This window comes from Artemia franciscana, chromosome 10 (assembly GCF_032884065.1).
Source record: "Artemia franciscana chromosome 10, ASM3288406v1, whole genome shotgun sequence".
NCBI lineage: Eukaryota > Metazoa > Arthropoda > Branchiopoda > Anostraca > Artemiidae > Artemia > Artemia franciscana.
In genome coordinates this window covers 49,077,459-49,098,141 of record NC_088872.1, presented here as the reverse complement: position 1 = coordinate 49,098,141, position 20,683 = coordinate 49,077,459, and the positions used below count along the sequence as shown (strand labels likewise).

The 20,683-nt window shown below is 33.2% G+C and overlaps 2 protein-coding genes across 5 annotated transcripts in view; both read right to left on the bottom strand.

The window, feature by feature from the left end:
• Positions 1-1,303, bottom strand: part of LOC136032308 (60S ribosomal export protein NMD3-like) — a 54,615-nt gene extending 53,312 nt beyond the window's left edge. Inside the window, exon 1 of the mRNA XM_065712595.1 lies at positions 1,163-1,303. Coding sequence (XP_065568667.1) covers positions 1,163-1,206 — 44 coding nt within the window. The 5' untranslated portion in view covers positions 1,207-1,303. The remainder of the gene's footprint in view (positions 1-1,162) is intronic.
• Positions 1,304-3,206: 1,903 nt separating this feature from the next.
• Positions 3,207-20,683, bottom strand: part of LOC136032304 (proton channel OtopLc-like) — a 94,724-nt gene continuing 77,247 nt past the window's right edge. For all 4 annotated transcript variants that reach the window (XM_065712589.1, XM_065712588.1, XM_065712590.1 and 1 more), the window contains exons 9-12: positions 17,716-17,868; positions 15,099-15,377; positions 8,417-8,625; positions 3,207-3,591 (exon numbers count right to left, since the gene is read on the bottom strand). In XM_065712589.1, coding sequence (XP_065568661.1) covers positions 3,274-3,591; positions 8,417-8,625; positions 15,099-15,377; positions 17,716-17,868 — 959 coding nt within the window. In that variant the 3' untranslated portion in view covers positions 3,207-3,273. The remainder of the gene's footprint in view (positions 3,592-8,416; positions 8,626-15,098; positions 15,378-17,715; positions 17,869-20,683) is intronic.

The window sequence follows — 20,683 nt, the reverse complement described above, 5'->3', positions numbered from 1 at the left end:
AGTAGTTTTGCAAGAGAGAAAAGATGTTCAAAAAGTCAAAATGCATCTATTAACAATAGTTTCATGACCCTAAACAATTGTTCAGGTAATAGGAACTTTGACCAAAGTATATCCTGGGAAGGTATTTTGAAGTACTCACCTCTACTCCTTCTCCCTCTAGAGGGCCCTGAAACTTGACTACATGACATGTATAGGCCTATACCTATTGAAATTTTGACAAAACAACATTTTACCTCAATTTTCAGTTACCCATTGCCTTTAGTTCTGAAAATGCAATTCCTGTTATTTGAGTACAATTCTGAGCCATATCAATGTTTTTCTTCAAAATTTAGAAAATGTATTTGCATATCTTTAAAACCTTATAAATTGGGCTGACCAAAGTTGTGAAGCTGAAAACAATTTTGTTGTACTTCAAGCAGAAGATTTATTTTGTAAGGTTTCACTTTTATAACACGCATAGTTTTAAAGGTCATCAAAGGTTAGGGTCCTCTAGAGGGAGAAGGAGTGGAGGTGGGTACTTCAAAATACCTTCCCAGGACATAATTTACCCTTTAGACTTATCCCTGAAAGTTTTATTTTCCTAACCTAATCCCTTTCCAAGACAGCCAAAAGTCAATCAACTAGAATTTTACCAGAAAAATTATCCCTAGATTCCCTCTAATGGTCCTTTTTGTGTTTCATACAAGAAAAATGACCAAAACGTAATGGAATTTTTACAGTAGGCCTACTTTATAATAGGCTGTGAAGCAAGTATCAATTAGGCTAATCATTTTTCTTTCTTTTTCCTATTTCATCTGTTTTTTAATTTAGTTTTCATCAATTATCACATTACTTGTTTCTACATAGTCTACACATGTTTTAGAAATAGGAAAGAGGCAGCCTCAATACATAAGGTTAAAAACAACCTCTCTAGGCTTGATTCAATCTCAAAGTCCCAGGATTCATTCCTGAAAGTTAAATTTTCCTTATGCAAATAATTTTCAATATATTGAAAAACCAATCAGCTTATAATTTTACCAAAAATTGAGTCCAGTAGTTTGCAAGGTATTGTGAACTAGCCTAGCATTTATCATTAATAATTCCTTAGGTAGGACTAAAGATGTTATTTTATCAGCTAGAAATACAACCATAGTTCAAGATAGATAAAAATCTGGATACAAACATTTTAGCAGATTCTGTCAGAGCAGAAGGGCACAAAATTTCCATGACTTTGATAAGTTTCTCAATGTAATGTGATTTCGTAGAATTTTGTATTTCTTGCCTTACGTCTATTGAAAAGCTAATGTTATCAAAACAGGCGAAAATAAATCATCTTTTCTTTTAGAAAAATCAGCGAAAGACAAATTAGCAGTACAAAACTATGCAGATGTACTGAATGCATCCATATCTATCAAAAAACAGTAATGATAGTCGTATATGACTTAGTTTGACTTAACGCTCTTGCTCAGCAGGGTCGCAAGTGGAGAGGGAACTGGTTGACATTGCCGGCAGCCTTTTCCAAGAAGCTCTGTCCAGGGCTAAGGATGGGGTTTCATTTGGGTTGATGTTGCGACTGAGCAGACGTTGGTTTATTACATCAGCCCCTCTAGAGTGTGGCCTTCTTCGAGGGTGTTTCAAGCCATTTTCCAAGGGATTGAATTCCGAGATGATCCTTGCAGGGGTACTTAGCGAGAGACGGAGTAGGTGGCCGTACCACTTTAGAGAGCATGCTTCTACTTAGGTAGAGAGGTTCCCCAGCTTGAATGTCTTCAGAATCTCAATATTGCAGATCTTGTCATACCATTTAAAGTCTTCGACTCGACACAGGTGTCTAGCCTGAACAGCATCGACCCTTCTTAGCTGTGTCTGGGTTATCGGTCATGTCTCAGACGAGTACAGCATGATGACAACAGACCTACCTGACATTCAATACTGTGTAGTCATAAATGTTTATATAATATAGACAGCGCAATAGCGCTGCCTAAGTAATAAGCGATGGTTACAATGTTGTTTTTTTTAAGACCAGGGAACTTCGTATCGAACCACTTTTCATCAAAAAGAGATCATTTGATTGGAAATTCAAAGGGCTAGTGCCCTTTTTAATAGTTGAAAGTGATTGGAGGGTAATTAACCCCCCCCCCCTCTCCCACCACTTCCCCAAATACATCCAATCAAAATTTTGAAATAGCCATATTGTTTAGCATAGTAGAAAAATCCAGAAATTATGTTTTGAGGATGACAACCCCCCACAACCCTCAGGGTAAGGATCGTAAGTTGTGGCCTGGGGGCATATATGGTTATATAGAAATTGTGGTTGTATAAACTTCGGACAGGGGTCATTGGATTGGTAATCAGAAATTTTAGTGACTAATTCAAGGTTCAAAACGATCTGGGGAAGCCTTTCCCCCTTCCTCTTCAAGCCATATTTTCTACAAGTGCATCCGATACAAATTTTGAGATAGGCATTTGTTCATAAATAGTCCAAATATCATATAATAAGGCCTTTGAGGTTGACAGATTGCCCCAGAGTCTGGGAGTAAGGGTTGTAAGTTTACTAAATACCCCCACCCCCCACGCACACACACCTCGTATTTTCCCGAAATGTATCTGATAGATATTTTGAAATTGCCATTTGTTGTCGAAGAAACTTTGAAAAAGACTCATTTGATGAGTCAAAAAGTGTCCTTTTTAATAGTCGTAAGTGATTGGAGGGCAACTAGCCCCGCCACACACACCAATCAATTCCCAAAACACATCTAATTAAAATTTTAAGTTAGCCATTTTGTTCAGTGTAGTTGAAAGGTCTGGAAATTATGTGTTTTGGGATGACCTCCCCAGAGCCCTCAGTTGTTCATTGCTTAAATATAGTATAAGTTATTGAGAAAGGTATGCATGTTTGAACTTTACTTTCCAAGAAGAAGAAAGGCATTCCCTTTCGGAAAATGCAGAGGGGAGTGTTGAACTAAATCAAAACACCTTGTGTGTATACGGATTTTCAGTGGGGTGTAACACGGGAAAATATAATTGGCTTTCAAAATTACGTCATGAAAATAAACAAATAGAAATAAAGCAAACCAATGGAATTAAAGCAAAAATCAAAGCCAATTATTTATAATTGACTTTTAAATCTAGGTCACAAAAATAAACAAATAAAATTAAAGCAAACTTTATTTTTGGAAGTATAGGATTTTAACATAACTATTTCTTTTTGCAACTGATAGGAGTAATTGTCGATAAATGATTTATTTCAAAAAATTTTGAAAATGGCACTTTACACACTAGAAATACACCAAGTTAATGGTCTCCGGGTTCATAAGCAGATTTCCATACGTCAACTAGACATACTGATGAGTGAAATCTATAAAACAAAGTTAATGGCAGCGTCACATGACTTAAAAATGTCCACAAGGGCTGACCATAGAATCGAATTCGTTCTAAATGTGTTTCATGTGATTTTATTTCAAATGTGTTCAACACCCACATTGCCATATTGGCCACTATTAAAAAGGTTACAAATTCACGACCGGGTTTGCGGGCCCGCAAAGTTGCTGAATTGCTACATCTTCTTAAAGCATCTATTAAAAATGGAGTTTGGATGATAACTTGAACAACCTGAGTAAGAAAAAATTATATTAGACAAGGCAAGATTAATATTTTACTTTTTGCAATTTCTTTCATAATAAAAATATGCCGAAAACAGAAAAAACTAAACACTACTAATGTAATAAAAAGTCGAAAAAAATCCAAACAAAACATCAATAAATATCTGTTAAATAAAATTAACAAAATTAAAACTATGAATAACAAAAACCTCAATAGCCCTAAAAGTGCAAGCCAAAGATAAAAAAGAGAGCCATATGGGACTAAAAGGAGATAAGCAAAATTTTAAGTTCAGTTAACTATTAAAAAATTGAAAAGGCGCGGCCTATTAAAAATGTACATCCTGTAGTAAATTGGAGCAATTTTTTATACTTCTTTTGGAACTTTGCTGGTTGCAAATACAGAAACTATTATTTGTTTACTTTTGTTGAACTGGTATAATTACCGGGACACCAGCGACAATTTTCGAAGTGACCTATTTTTATATTTTCATGGAAAAAAATTTGTCCCACCCTTCAAAAGTTTCGATAAACATCGGTCTTATTGTTTCTTTAATAAAAATGATCCAAAGAAAATCTTTTTTTCTCCCATTACATTTTTGTCTACTGGTGAAAATTGTACATTCTATTACTTGAGCTAGAAGAGAGCCTGGACTCTTCACCTAGATCTACGTTACAGTAAAACAACACAGTTTATATTTTATCGCTTTTTTTAAATTTAACTCAATAAAGCTGTCATAAGGTGCCACGTGGTACCCTAAAAGCACAATTTGGGCGATATTTCTGGAATACAATCGCTGGGGCAGACAAATGGACATCATAGAGAATTAGTTATGGGTTCATTTATAATTTTCTATATAATTAAAGCCTTTTAATAAATTGTACTTGATAAAGCAGACGTAAATTGCTATTTGACGCCCAAGATTGTACTTTAGGTTGTTTTTCCATTTTTTACATGGAAAGAACAAAAAAAGGATATTGTCCAAAGAAAAAAACTCGGTGAACAAAGTTCCTCTGGAGTTCCCACACTCCTGTAGATATTCTCCTTCACGGTAAATTCCCCCTAGAAATTATTTGATTATTCCCCATTTAACTACTTTCCCATATTTAACTACATTCTATTTTTCAGCTTAAAGGTATTCGAATAATAAATCCGGCATTATTTACTTACCCATCGGGCATTGTTGATAAAAATATCTAGAAAATCAGAAAAATTCTTGGCATCAATGTGGCCAAAACCATACATTGCTTTAAAATTCGCTAGACATACCGATAAGAGTGGAAAAATTACACCTAGAGTTTGAAAATTACCTCTCCCTTTATATCTTGGCAAAATAAACTATCTAGAAAAACTAAACAAACGTTTCTTCTTGAATGAATCAGGGTGTTGGGGTATACATTCTGGAGCGGGGTGGGGTAAACTGAATATCATTTTATGTCTAAAATTCCTTTCACCAAGTGAAGCTCATTCTCCTAGTACTATTTTTTTTTTATAACTGATAACTCTAGAAAAAGAGTATAGGTTGATACCGCTTATATACGTACAAAAAACTTCTACACGAGAGAATAATATACATATATTGTCCGATTTCGCTTTATCTTACCAGTAGTAGATAGCTCGTACAGCATACCATTACAATGATAAAAGTCCCATAAGTAGCGCTGGTGTTGCGTCAAGTGTGATAAATTTCGGTATTAATCTTTAGTACATTTATGTCAATTCTTTTTTTCAGACCTGGTGAAAAAAGTATAGAAAAGCGAAGATAACAAGAAGTCAGCATGGTATTATAAATAGAGGCAATTCCACATTTATTAAACATAAAAAACAGTTTTTTTAACTGAAAGTAAGGAGCAACACTAAAAGGCCCTTGCGTTTCAGGAGTCGTTCTTAAACAATTGGGACAAACAGTCAAACTTTCGCATAAAGAAAAAGGTATGGAGGAGGGAAGCGAGCCCTTCATATAAGGAATAATTGTATTCGTTTTGAGTTTTAATGTTGCTTCTTACTTTAAAGAAGCTTGATTTTCAAATTTAATTTCTGAATGTTTTTCGAGTAATGCCGGTAAATCTGACTCACACAACCTGTATGAAACCCCCCCCCCCACTCACAGGGAACTCATCCGTAAAAAGTTCCTCCCACGAAAAATCCCCCTCCCCCTAGGGTTGGGAAGGTATTAATAACAAATTACTAATCCTTTATTTTATGACTAAAATGTGCAGGGTATCAGTCATACTAGTATATAACCTGCTAGAACCGACTAATGGGGATACTAGTGACTCATATGTATTTAACTTACAGTTACAGGAACAAATAGACAGGGTCCCAGGTAGAAATACGGTGTTTTTATTAAGAGGTGTTAACGGTCTCCTCGGTAGAAATAGGGATAGATGGTACCCTAGCCTAGGTAAATTTGGTGTAGGAAAACAACAGTAGTGGTTACAGACTGCTATAGTGTTGTAGGTATAACAATCTAGTTATAACGAATAAAGTATTTGGTTATAAAATAACCCATAAGCTAGCATAGTATCCACATGATCGTAAGACAGCTAACCTTACTGATTATGTTATTTTAAATGAAGGATTGCTGGCTCAAAACAAAATACTAGGATATATAGGAGAGCTTTTATTAATATTAAAAGAAAAGGTCACCATCTAGAAGTGTCAACCGTTAATTTAACACCGAAACTTTGGAAGGGTAACTACCTTCCGGGAAACTATGGCGTTTCTAGAATCCAGGAAGATAATTTTTCCAGGAACAGTTAGATACTATACTGCAGAGTTTGAAATTAGACAATATAGAAGATGAATGGAATAATTTTAGGAAAGTAATTTGTGAAGTTGCTGATGGTATCTTTGGGAAGAAAGTTAGGAACACATTTAGTAATATTAGAGAAAATGATTTATTTTTAATAGAGAGGAGAAAGGGCTTGTAAAAGAACTCTCTGGGTGACATATTATATGAAAATAAGAGGAATGTAAAGAAAGTAGGATAAAGAATATAGATTCTCCAGAGCCATTGTTGGCACATAGGAAGTCGAATCAGCGTTTCAATTGCTAGGTCTGTTTCACAGGGGCAAACAGAAAAAAAGTAGAGACATCATTAAAATATGAACTAAAAGGTGTGTAGTAGATGCAATGGATAAAATTTCCGAGGATCTGGAAGATACAGCTAGACTGGAGAAAGCATTAAAATATGAACTAAGGAGGTATGATGTACAGGCCATGGATAATATTGCCAAGGATCTAGAAGATCTAGCTTAAGCTGTCAGAGAATTATTAAAAGCACAGAGCATCGAGAAGTAAAATAGAGGAAACTCGCTCTAGGGTAGCAAAAAAAAACTACCAATAGTATCTAGCGTTTAAAGACTTATGACAAGTTGTGTTTTGCGACAAAGTTTGAACTTAAATTACAGCAAACTTGTCATTTCCTAAATTTCGAAATACAGAGGAAGGTATAAAAACTTTTGTGCCCTCATGAGGCCTGCCTTCTTAAAGTGAACCAACCCAATAAGCTTGCTAAGATTTCCCCGAGCTAACCCAAGCTTTTTCATACACACTTGGATTTTAACTAAAAAAAAAGTTAAAACAAAAAGAGAAGAAATTTTAGCCTCAATCCTTTTACATGGTACTTTAACTATATCAAATATTTAGCTTATTCAATAATTATTTTATAGCAAGTTGTAAATCAATGAAATTATGGGAAAAATTTAAATTAAATTACCTTCATAATCTTGAAGACTATGAAAACTAGAATGAGAGGAAACTGAGGTTCAACTCTGAGAAAATAACAAACAACTTTTTAGTTTTGTTTAGAAAATATTACAATTAATTTATAATCCATAAGCGTAACGCTTATTTAATCAAGATTTGTTTGGGGGGCCTAATTTTATGAAGTAAGATATAAAAAATGAAATGGAGAGCGAAAATAGAAATTAAATATTTAAATTAAATAATCTTAAAGATTATTGGACAACAATATGAGGAGTAACTGGAGTTACAAATAACTTACAATTAACTATACAACCAAAAGTGTAACTTTCTTCCATATTTTTCAAGTACAGTTGAATGACGTATTGCTATCCTTGTGCAAATTCTTTTTATTTTTGTACTTCTGAAGTGGTAGAATAGATTTGATATGCATGATAGCATAATGTAGAGAAAAAGTGCTTTATGCACAAAAAAGGGTCTCTTTTTTGGAAAAAAAATTCATCAATATTTTTTTGGCCGATTTTAGGAAGAAAGGTATAAAAAGATTAAACGGAGAGCAAAATGAAAATTAGACATCACACATAATCTTAAAGATTATTGGACAACAAAATGTGAGGTAACTGAAGTTTATATCTTAGAAAAGAACAACTAACACCATCTAGCATTACCTAAACACTTACAATTAACTATAAAACCAAAATCATAATGTTAGTTGTAGTTCCTTTGCATTGAAATACGATAAATCAAATTTTCGATTGAATTCAAATAAATTTAGACTTTTAATTAATACTAAAACTTAATTAATTTAGTAATTAATTAATTAATTTAATTGAATAACAATATTAATTTAACTTATATTAAAACTTTAATACACTACTATCAAGCTTATTCTATTTTTTTAGTACTGTTGAATGACGGAAAAAATCGCTTAAGGGTGAATCTTCAAATTCAATCAGTTAATCATATCCCAAAAAGTTCATAACCGACTGATAATAAATTATTTTAAAGAAAACATACATCCTTGGTAGCTTAATGTAATAAATTCAAAAAAGAGAATAAAAAAGAGAGAGAGAGAGAGAGAAAGAGAGAGAGAGAGAGAGAGAGAGGAAAAGAGAAGACAAAATACTACCTGCATGAGAATAAGTGCAATAGCCAGGAAGTTCCTCACAGCTAAGGCAGGTACAATACAAAAAATTCCGTAGAGGAAGAAAAGTGGTATACATATGAAGAGGAGACAGTCGTCTAGTTGTGATATTGGATTTGGGTTTATATGCAGTCGTGTCATCTGACGATAGGCGATGAGTACAGAAATTATCATCATGACTAACAGTAAAACCTCTGAAATGTAACGAAATTATTGAGTAAAAAAAAACGCGACTTGAGATTAAAATTTATATTTAGAAAGGGAGACAACTACTATATATGCATTACCAAAGAAAGTTTAAGTGACCTCTAAATTTTGTATATTAGATAAAAAAAACTTTAAATTAAAATTTAGATTGAGTTTTTTAGATTAAAATTTATATTTAGAAAGGGAAATAACTACAATTTAGACCAAAGAAAGTTTAGGTGACCTCTAAGGCTTTTATATGTTGATTAAAAACAGTAGATTAAATTTAGATTACGTTTTTAACTGAAGTTTAATATTTAGAAAGGGAATTAACTACAATTTATCCTTCATCAAATGAAGTTTAGGTGATCTTTAAGGTTTTCGTATGTAGATTAAATTTAGATTACGTTTTTAAATTAAATTTTACATTTAGAAAGGAAAACAACTACAATTTATACATCATCAAAGAAGTGTGGGTGACCTCGAAAGTTTTTTCTGCAGCGTTTTAAGTAATTATCGAAGTCAATTGCGAAGTAACTACAGAGCGAGTTCAGATTAGTTTTGGTTTACTGCAGAAAGCCAGTCGATCAATAGCTATTTTTGACGAATTTAATTTCATAAAGTCCCATACACTTGATATACAAATTTAGGTTATCAGATTTAGGTGAAAAGTCAATTCCTGCGCAAGTGCACTTAAACATTTTTAAGGATGTACGTACAGCCGGAAGAATGAAGCATTAAGCGATCAGGTCAAGCATCAACCCTTGCCAATTTCATTCACCAAACTCAACTAATTATCTTAAAATGTTAAATAAAGATTGCCTGGAAAAAGGATTGTTTACCCTAGACAAAGAAGACAAAGTACCTTACCATGCCTTGGTTTGGTCTGAGTGTTAGACGGTATGATTTTTGCTTATGTTTCGAAAATGGGCAGTACCTAGTCTCTTTCAGTCCGATAATTTATCTGATTATCTGATTACGATAATTATCTGATAATTTATCTTAAATGATTAAGATTAAATTTAGATTATGTTTTTAAATTAAATTTTACATTTAGAAAGGAAAATAACTGCAATTTATACATCCTCAAAGTGTGGGTGACCTCGAAAGTTTTTTCTGTAGCGTTTTAAGTAATTACCGAAGTCAATTGCGAAGTAACTACAGAGCGAGTTCAGATTAGCTTTGGATTACTGCAGAAAGCCAGTCGATCAATAGCTATTTATGACGAATTTAATTTCATAAAGTCCCATACACTTGATATACAAATTTGAGATTCTTAAATGAGTACGATGGCCTTACAAAGGGGCAATCAAACCAAGTTAAATCCATTCAAGAATGGGTGATTAAGATCACAAATAAAGAAGACAAAGTACCTTACCATGCCCTTCTAGGTTTGGTCTGAGTCTTAGACGGTATGATTTTTGCTTATGTTTCGAAAATGGGCAGTACCTAGTCTCTTTAAGTCCGATAATTTATCTGATTATCTGATTACGATAATTATCTGATAATTTATCTGAATTTGCTTAGCACCATTCGGAGAATGGGCAGTACCAAACCTCTATAGGTCTTATAATTTATCTGATTCTCTGATTATGGTTATTATCTGATAATTATCTGAATTTGCTTAGTATCATTTAGGAAAATGGATTGTTATCTGATTATGATTATTATCTGATAATTTATCTGAATTTGTTTAGTATCACCTTAGAAACAGCACCCAGATAAAATTAAAAAAGTTCCTAATACTTACTGATTTTTACCTAATACCATTGATTTTTGAATTAAAAAAAAAGGGAATAGTTGTGGGAAAAGTCAAACTTACAAAAAGATACAATAGGAGCTTTAACCTTTCTCTTAAGGATTTTTTTTTAATTCAATAACGTTAAGTTTTTCTTGGGTCAACTTGTTTCTACCTCTGGCTCTCTCTTTCTTTCCTTTTCCTTTCTGATATCTTTGTTTCTGTATCTGTCTCGTCCTGCATATAGTCATTTTTTTGTCTTTCAGTTTGAATTTTTTAGGGTTTTGTATATTGAACTATATTGATGTTTACCGAGTTGACTTTTTCTTAAGCGTATAATTATGGCTCTTAGTGACATTTTACGATCTGTTTTCTTTATTGATTTTTAACATAAAATAGAGGCACCACGAAAGGTTTTTTTATCGTAATGTTTTATCAAACAGTTCGTGGTAACGAACTGTAGTATGGAGCGACCCGGCTCAATAGTAAACGAAACTCTAAAAAATGGAATTTCGATGCTAAAAGATATATCAAAAGAATCGGATTTTTATGCTGATTTTAAATATATAACTTTCATCAAATTTAGTCATTATCATCAAAAGTTACGAGCTTGAGAAAATTTGCCTTATTTTGGAAAATAGGGGGTAACACCCCCTAAAAGTCATAGGATCTTAACGAAAATAGCACTATCGCATTCAGCGTATCAGAGAACCCTATAGAAAAAATTTCAAGGTCCAATCTACAAAAATGTGGAATTTCATATTTTTTGCCAGAAGACAAATCACAAGTGGTCCTAAAGTGTTGCAAGAGGGCTCATTCTAACTGAAAAGAAAAGTTCTAGTGCCCTTTTTAAGTGACCAAAAAAATTGGAGGGCACCTAGGCCCCCTCCCACGCTCATTTTTTTCCCAAAGTCAACGGATCAAAATTTTGAGATAGCCATTTTGTTCCACATAGTCGAAAACCATAATAACTATGTCTTTGGGGATGACTTACCCCCCACAGTCCCTGGGGGAGGGGCTGCAAGTTACAAACTTTGACCAATGTTTACAAACAGTAATGGTTACTGGGAAGTGTACCGACGTTATCAGGGGGATTTATTTGGTTTGGGTGTGGGGTTCAGGGGAGGGGGCTATATGGGAGGATCTTTCCTTGGAGGAATATTTCATGGGGGAAGAGAAATTCAATGAAAAGGGCACAGGACTTTCTAGCATTACTATAAAAAAAAAACAATGACAATATAAACATGAAAAAGTTTTTTCAATTGAAAGTAAGGAGAAGCATTAAAACTTAAAACGAACAGAGATTATTACGCATATGAGGGGTTCTATAAATACTTTAGCATAAAGAGCGAGGTATTTAGGAGGAGATAAATACTTCGCTCTTTATGCTAAGAATTTTTTAAGTAATTTCAACTATTTATTCTACGGCCTTTCTGATTCAGGGGTCATTCTTAAAGAATTGGGACAAAACAAGATTTAGTGTGAAGAGCGAGGTATTAACGAGGGGACCAACCCCCTCATATATTTAATCAAAAATATAAGAATATAAAAGTTTGTTACGTAAGTTAATTCTTAAGTTACTTATTGTTTTTACTAATAAAAACGTTCGTTAAAAATTAAAAGATCTAGTTGCCTTTTTAAGTAACCAAAAAATTGGAGGGCAACTAGGCCTCCTTCCCCACCCCTTATTTCTCAAAATCGTCTGATCAAAACTAAGAGAAAGCCATTTAGCCAAAAAAAGAATTAATATGCAAAATTCATTTTAATAATTTATGTACGGAGAGCCAATTCAAAAACTTTCAGAAATTAAATAAAAAAAACAAGTTTTTTAAAATGAAAGTAAGGAGCGACATTAAAATTTAAAACAAACAGAAATTACTCCGTATATGAAAGGGGTTTTTCCTCCTCGACGCCCCGCTCCTTGCGCTAAAGTTTGATTCTTTCTCGCAACTCTACTTTTTAAAACAATAAAAACTTTAGCGTAAGGAGCGGGGTGTCGAGGAGGAAAAGCCCCTTTCATATACGGAGTAATTTCTTTTCGTTTTAAGTTTTAATGTCACTCCTTACTTTCATTTCAAAAAACTTGTTTTTTTTTATTTAATTTTCTTATCTAAAACGTAAGATGAACAAACATATTTTACGTGCTGTGTCTAGGACTGTCTCTTTTTGTACATTAATTTCTTTTTTTATGTTCCTACTTATGTTGGAGCAGTTACCTGCCATGTGGATACATCTCCGTAAAGAAGGACTTACGCATCTTCTCCTTCCTGTGTACTAGTTTATTTAGAATCCTTTTTTTCTGTCTCAATCAGAGTTTCTGTGCTGCTAGTTGTTTACAATTTCTCCATGATCACTTTTTTTTTTAGTTATTTAAGCTATTCATACATAGATTTGCATTATTTGTTGATTATTGTCTATCATCCTGTCATTTTCTCATTTATTATTAACCCTGACAAACTGTATAACAAACTAACCACGGACAATAGTAGCCAAAAATTAAAAGACACGTTTAAAAAAAACTGGTAAGTGAGAAAAACTTCCCATTTCTAGCTAGTTCAGCAACGATAACTATTATCTAAATTATTCTTAATAGTAAAATGTTGGTTTGAAGACAAATTTAAGGGAATTTCAAAAAATAGCCAGAAACTCCTAGAAATGCCGTCGTATTGAAACAGAAACTAAACCGTTAGAATAACCATGGCCAAAATACCTTATCAGCAAAACTTAACAGCAAGGAAACTTACAGTTCCCTGGCTTGAACACTGGCTTTTTTTTAAGGGCAGCAATGATTCTATATTTTGGTGCTCTATAGAGATGCTCGTTTTTTTTTCTCCATTGTTATAGGTGTACCTGAACATTATAAAGAGTGGTCTTCGGGCTGAAAAATCTCTTCCTAGCTAAGTTATCTACTATTGGTTGCCCCCCTCCCTGGTAGCATAATATTTGTAGGCATGAATATATACTGAATAAGCTTGAGATTGTCTGTGAAGGGTTTTTCTTGTTTGTAGAAGAGCATCGCCAAACCATGTTCTGACCAAGGTTGTTCCAGGATTACACAAAGCCTCTATTGAACTAGAGGTCCCACGGAATGCTTGCTGTCCGATTCAAAGCCGGCTTAAGCGAATCGGCGTAAACCTGAGAAGATGTAGTTGTCCCCGTCCTGCACTGGTTCTCGGACGATTGAATTTCCTGAGGCCAAAATGATTTCAGTGAATTAAAGAATATTAAAATTGCAACTTGGAATCTTAAAACGTTAAAACATATCTATTGGATCGACATTTTGACTGACATATTTGGGCGCTTTGATCTATAATAGAATAATAATATAATAGAATAATAGAATAATATATTTAAATTATATAATAAATTATATAATATATAAATCGTAATCTATAATAGAATAATAGAATGCTAATTGATTATTTTATGATTAAAACGTGCAGAATATCAGTCATAGTAGCATATGTCCCGCTAGAACCGATTGACAAGAAACTAGTGATTCAGATGAATTTTACTTACAGTTACAGGAAGAAATAGACAGGGTTCCAGGTAAAAATAGGGTGTTTTTATAAGCAAATTTTAACGCCAAGGCTTTTAGAAATAGGGACAAATGGTATCTTAGCCTAGATGAATTTGGCATAGAGAAAGAAAACAGCAATGGCTACAAACAGCTGCAATTTTGTAGATATAACAAACTAGTTATAACCAATAAAGTATTTGGTCATAAAATGGCCCATAAGTTAACGAGGTATTCACATGATGGTAAGACAGCTAAACTAATTGATTATGTTATTGTAGACCAAAGACTGACAGGATCAATACAACATACTAAGGTTATTAGTTGCTCTGGTATTGACGTTAAAAGTATAAATCACCATCTAGTAGTGTCTAGGGCTAATTTAAAGCTGAAATTTCAGATGTATACCTACCTTCTGAAATCCTATGGCGTTGGTCGAATCAAGGGTAAGAATTTGAGAAAAAAACTTTCCAGGAGCATTTGAATACTAAGCTGGGAAGTTTAAAACTTTAAAGTGTAGAAGATGGATGGAATAATTTTAGGAAAAATAATTTCTGAGGTATTTTTTCACAGTTGATAAATATTTTAGAAGAATAGGAGGATAAATCTGCAAACCAAGATTATAGCAATGGAAGCTACAATGATGACAGTGGTCAAATATGGCTCTAAAGGAGGGGCCCTCCCAAAACCGGGGGAAGATTTTCTAGATGTTTCCAGAGTGATGGCCTATGGAATATTCTGGGTATCCAACTAAATGTCTGTATTTCAAACAGTAGGCTGCGCGGAAAGTATGTACAATCCTACTTTTTAAGGCTGTAATGAGAGAAAGATTGAAATTGCTAGCCATGTTCTGCGGATGAAAGATGACCGATAGCCAAAGATTGTCCATTTCAGTCAACCATCAAGGTCTAAACAAAAAGCAGGTCGCCTTCGATTGGGGTGGGAAGATATCATAAGGATATCATAAGGGAGATGGAAGCTTCTTGGGAGGGAATAAAGTAAGAGGATTTGAATACATTGGATCAGAGAGGGAGCGTGCGTAGCTATGTTGGCCTCAAGCGGTTTGTTGCTGCAGTGAGTTGTAAGTAGTAGTAATTAGACCCCCAACCCGAAGGCCATAGTTTAAAATTATTATCAGTTCCTTTCCCCTTTAACCCTTTAACCCTTCCTCTTTAAAATATAATATTATTGTACTATATTATATTAAGTTCTGAAAAAAACATTACCAAAAAGGCTGCTTGCAAGGACAGCATGCTTCATAAATTCTTGATCAGAAGAGCCAATGAAAATGATGAAAACGACGACAATACTCCCAGCAAGAACAAGGAGTCCAAGAAATAGACCTCTATTTGAGGCATGACAATCAGCATGAATGATCAGACGATTAGACAGCCCGTTTTCTAAGTATTGGGTTTGGACAATACTCGAATGTGGTAGACAGGATAAAACTTCTTTTTCTTCCTGAACCTTACCTATGTTGCTCCAAATTATGTACCAGATTCCAACTAGAATTAAGATTATGTAAACTCAGAATAAGTATTATTCTAAATAAGTATTATTTATAACTCAGAATAAGTATTATTTTAAGTAAATCCAACTAGATTAGGTAAATATAAGGTGGAATGAATTCATTATTTATGTAAGGAATTATAATCAATTAGAGCAAAGAAAACAGCCTGGAGAGCTTTCACTGCAGCAGAGTTATTTCAAGTAAAATTCATTAACAAATTCATTAATAAAAGGTTAAAAAACTTTAATTAAATATTTTTAACTGGAAACTTAATTCTTTTTTTTTAATACACTCAAACACGCTTAAAAACGCTTAAAATACACTTGGCAAACTTAATCTAAAACTCACTTCCCGCAATTCTATAAGCACTATAAGCATAATTAAATTTTCGTATGTAATGATATTTTTTTTATCAATCGCAAAGCTATCATTTTTCGCTCAAATAACGTAGGAACTGGTGTATTGCACTGAAGTAATTTGGTTCAAGACACTGATTTCATTTGATTTCAGTGTCATTGATGACACTGAAATCAGTTGATGAAATGAAGTAATGTGGTAAAGCAATTGAATAGCATGAAAAAAATATAAAAAATAGATGTTTTTAAATTTTAACCCAAATTTTGTTGAATTCAATTTTTCCCTTTCTTAAGTTAAATCAAAATAAAGGTTTTATAACTGCGGTAAGTTTTTTTGTATCCTGACCATTCTTTTAATCCAATTACGCGTAATTCTAGAAAGTATATTTAAATGAAGTTATAACAATCAAAAAGCGGGTTTTAAATTTTAAGCTACACACAGTCTGTAACAAGTTTAGCATAAAAAAATTGTGAACTTTCCTAAAAGTTTCATACAATAAATTGAAAAAAAAAAAATATTGTTAAAAAAAAGAACTTCAATACAACAACATTTTCATTAATATTTTGTAAAATGAGGATAGAAGAAGAATGTTAAAGATAATAGAAGAAGAATGTTACAGAGAATAGAAGAAGAATGTTAAAGAGAATAGAAGAAGAATGTCCGTTCTTGGTCGAAGTAACTGATTTGTATCTTGATTGTAACTGATTGTTACTACATAAAGGTGACGTTAAGTTACAAGTTTAGAAGTTTTAGTATTTGTGTGGGAAACTTTTCTCACGTCTGTCCTGGGAAATCTCCATTTAACAATCTTAGATGGTGTCTTCGAGTTTCTAATATTTTTAAACAAGCCAACTCCCTCTTCCCTCTCCTTAAGCTATTCAATAAATTCACCGATGCCTTTCTTAATTATCTCTGTATTTAAGAATCATTTATTAAACCAGCATTTAAGTAATTGTTTATTTCAATATCAATTATTAACAAAAAATATGAGATAAACTAATCCCTTCCAAATACCGCAGCATGATATGGAGGAGGGATAACAGAAAAAATAAACAAAAAATAATAATAATCAACGTTATTTAAAAAAAGACCTCAGTTAGTTAACCTCAGAAGGGATTTAAAAAACAAAATAAAACATTTACATTCGTGTGCCCTGCTACCAATAACTGAACACTCAGCACTCAAGATCTTCCTTAATGAACCTCAAATTAAAATAAAACATTAAACTTTTTGATTTAATGCCAATTTAATTTCTCAACTGTTCATCCTATTAAATTAATCACTAAATCATTATTAATTAATTAATTCATTAATTAAGGATTTATCATTAATCATTAAATTAAATTAATCATAGGAGTCTGCACATCCTGTGTGATATTCTATCCTGTTGAAGAAACTTTCTGGTAGAATAGAATCAATCCAAAAGGGTGCCATAAAAAAAATCCATAAAGAAGGCAAATGGCTTCCTTAAAACAACTCAGCCGTAAGAAATCAGCCATAAGATGGCTAATAGATTTATCAGTATTCTTTTTATTTTGAACTAGGCTTATCAATGCAGTTTCATGCTCTCAACAGGGTATAAGGCTGAGATAAAAGTACTCTTTTCTTTCGCGTCTTAACAAATTGGTCAACCTGGATTAGCGGTAAATATCCTTAGAGGCGGGAATTCGGTGACAGCACGAGTAACTAGCGAACCAATTAAATAAAGCTGTGTACTGAAAATAATTGATCTAAGCGTTAAGGTCAAAAATTGGCCTAAGCGTTACGGAAGAATGTGAAGTTTTAACTTGACACATGTGGGATTGTGTGGGATGTGTTGGAAATTTAAAAGAAGAGCGTTGAAAGGAATGGATTTAGACTTACGGACAAAAATGATAAGTTAAATAACTTACCGACTTTAAGAATAATGTTTAAGAATAACATTAATTCGTATAATAAAGTTTACAAATGCTAAGAATTTAAATTAAATAACTTACCGACAAGAATGCTGTATTCAATACTGAATGGGTAAAGGTATGGCGAAAATTCTGAAATGATTGTGGTTATATCGCTATCAACGTCACACAGACCAGTTGTACTCAGAACCAATGAGTTGTTCATTATCTGAGCGAGAGTAGAAGGAATTTCTCCTGAAATAATATCGCAGCAAATTATTTCATTCCTGTTGTTTTCTTAAGTGATGAGTATTCGTCAGTAGTTTTCTACTGGTTATTTTAATTAAACTTAAAAAAAAAACAAAAATTTAAAAAATCCATATCTCATCCCAGCCACTTATGACAAATCTCAAGTTGATGTTGAGAAAATGTATATTGATTAATTTTGTCTTTCACAGATTTGCCACAAAATACTGTACACAGAAAAAGACAATTTCACTGAAAAAAACAAACATATCGATCGTAGTGTCACGTGGCATTGGTCTAAAAACCCAAGTGTTGTTGAAACTTAGAAAAAAAAAAAAATTTAGAGCCATCTATGGCTCTAATATCACCGCCCTCGTTCTGACTAGATGTCTAACTCTATACCAATAAAAAGCTTGTGAAATTATTATCTCCCCATATGAGACAATCAGCTGAAAACACTTCTCACCAGCCTTCTCAATCTAAAACTTAGCTACTTAGAGAAACTAAGCTACCAGCCTATCTGTCCAATATGTTCCAGATTTCAATCGGAATTCTTGTTTTCCTGCTGAAGTTTTGTGCGTCAGTTTGAATACGAACAAAACATTGACGTTTTCGTAACCATCCCCTTCCCCACTCCCTCGACTACTGCATTGTCAAAGTTGATTCTGTATCCAGAGCAATCCTACAAGTAAGAATTAAGAAGTGTTTCAGGATTGAAGGGGCAAATGCTCTTTATATTCACCATGGTAGCGAGCTACCGGTATCCCCTATCACTCTCCTGTTGCGTTTAATTATTGCCCAAGGAGTTGTGTCTTCTTCCTGTTCATTTGGACGGACATCTTATCCCGTTTAAAAAAAGGCAAAATCATCACTCAATCCTCGTCATTCCGCCCTGTAGTACTTACTACCACGTTTTGCAAGCTTTTTGAACTACTTCTCATTGAACAACTTAATGCGAAGTATAGTGTTCCATCCAATCAAGTCTGATTCTATCCTGGTCTAGGCTGTTTTCACGCTTTGTCTGTCAGCATCAATGTAATAATTGGTGAGAGTCTCGTGCTAGCAGGTCACTATTTGCGTGAAGATTTTGACCTTCAGATTAATTCCACTATTTTGTTTCATACCAGGGTTTTGAGTTGAATCTTTCCTATACCGAAACCATTCAAGATATGTACAGTCATTTTAAAATTCACCTGGTAGTTCACTTCATCTAAAAGTGACGGCCCTCAAGTGTTCTACACTGCTTCTCGCCAATCAATTACTACAGATATTTTTGCTGATGCTGAAAAAAGGTACCATTCCTTCCCCATTGCTCTTCAACAATGAAGTTCTTAATGCGCAGTCATCTGTTCCTTTGTCTTTCACCCCTACTGGTCTTTATTTGTCGCCCGTCTGCTATGCAGAAGATATCTCGAATTTAAATTGTATTAACTTTTCAACTCCGTTGCAAAAAAGAAAGTTTATCAGTAGGTTGTTACTTATATAAGCTAAGTATTATGGGGATCTAAAATCCTTAAATAAGTGATATTGTAAAGTTCCAAATTGCAAATGTATATTCACTAAAAAAAAGTACGTGGTACTGTATTAATTATGTTCAGCCTCATTTTTAGTCACAAAAATAGGTATTTAAATTTTTTCCTATTTTCTAAGTGAAGGGTATGATATCTAGTGCATTATTTATTTAATAAGTGACTAACACGGTAAGTCAAAATTTTTGAGAATTCCATAAATATTTTATTTTCAATCAACGAAGTATTGTAGCGCATGAGAAAATTATTTATAAATAATTATTCTTAATTAGTTTTACAAATTTTCCCACAATTTATCTGTGGCCAAATATTTACAATTTATAAATATTTATTCATCTATTGAAGCATTGGACAAGGCATCATTTAAACATATTTTAGTCATTTATTTTATTTAACAAATAATTTTAATTTAACTTTAAACAATCATTTATTCACAAAAAAACTTCGAAAACCACGTCAGTAATTTGTTGGTATTCATTTTTGTTACGTTTTTACGAGTCGGATGAGTTTTTTTACTGGGGCAGGGGGGGAGGGGTTCTAAACGTAGTAATTAGTTATTTTTGAAACAACATGTACAATCACTCTAAAACTTGGGGTCCCTAACCAGCAGCGTATATAGCCTAAAGAAAAATAGAGTCTTTATTGTGGAAAATTGAAATCGATCGCTTGGTATTTGATCGGTGTTTTTTGAGATGAAAAACGGGGAAGCAGCTTCTTAACCGAATGTTTCTAAAATTAAGAGTACATGTTGCAATTCCAACAACCTAGGAAAACGAATAATGGAATATAAACAATATTTCGTATTTTTCATACACATAGAAAAACTTTGGAGTTATTTCAGCAGATTCTTGATGAAGGGATTATTGTTAGCTTGGAAAATCGTTAAAGTGGGCGCCAGAAATTCCAAGAACAAGTATCGAGCCAAAATTATGCCTTGGGAAGGTATTTTTGAGCCTCTATTTCTACTCTTTCCCAATTTCTAAGGTTTAGAAAGTCGCATAGAAGATACATCTGTCTCAACTTTTCAAAGAATACCTTCCTTCAATTTTAATTAAGCATCGGCACTGTTTCTGTTTTCTGTTTCTGTTTCTGTTTTTTCTTACCTGTTTCTGTTTCTGTTTTTACAAAAAACAGAACTGAAAACAGAAACAGGCTACCTGTTTTTGTTTGACCTGTTTCTGTTTCTGTTCTGTTTTTTTTTCATCTGTTTTTTTCCGTTTCTGTTTTTTTTTATCTGTTTTCTGTTTTTTTCTGTTTTTTTTTTTAATGCCGTGCTATCTAGCGGGTATGATACC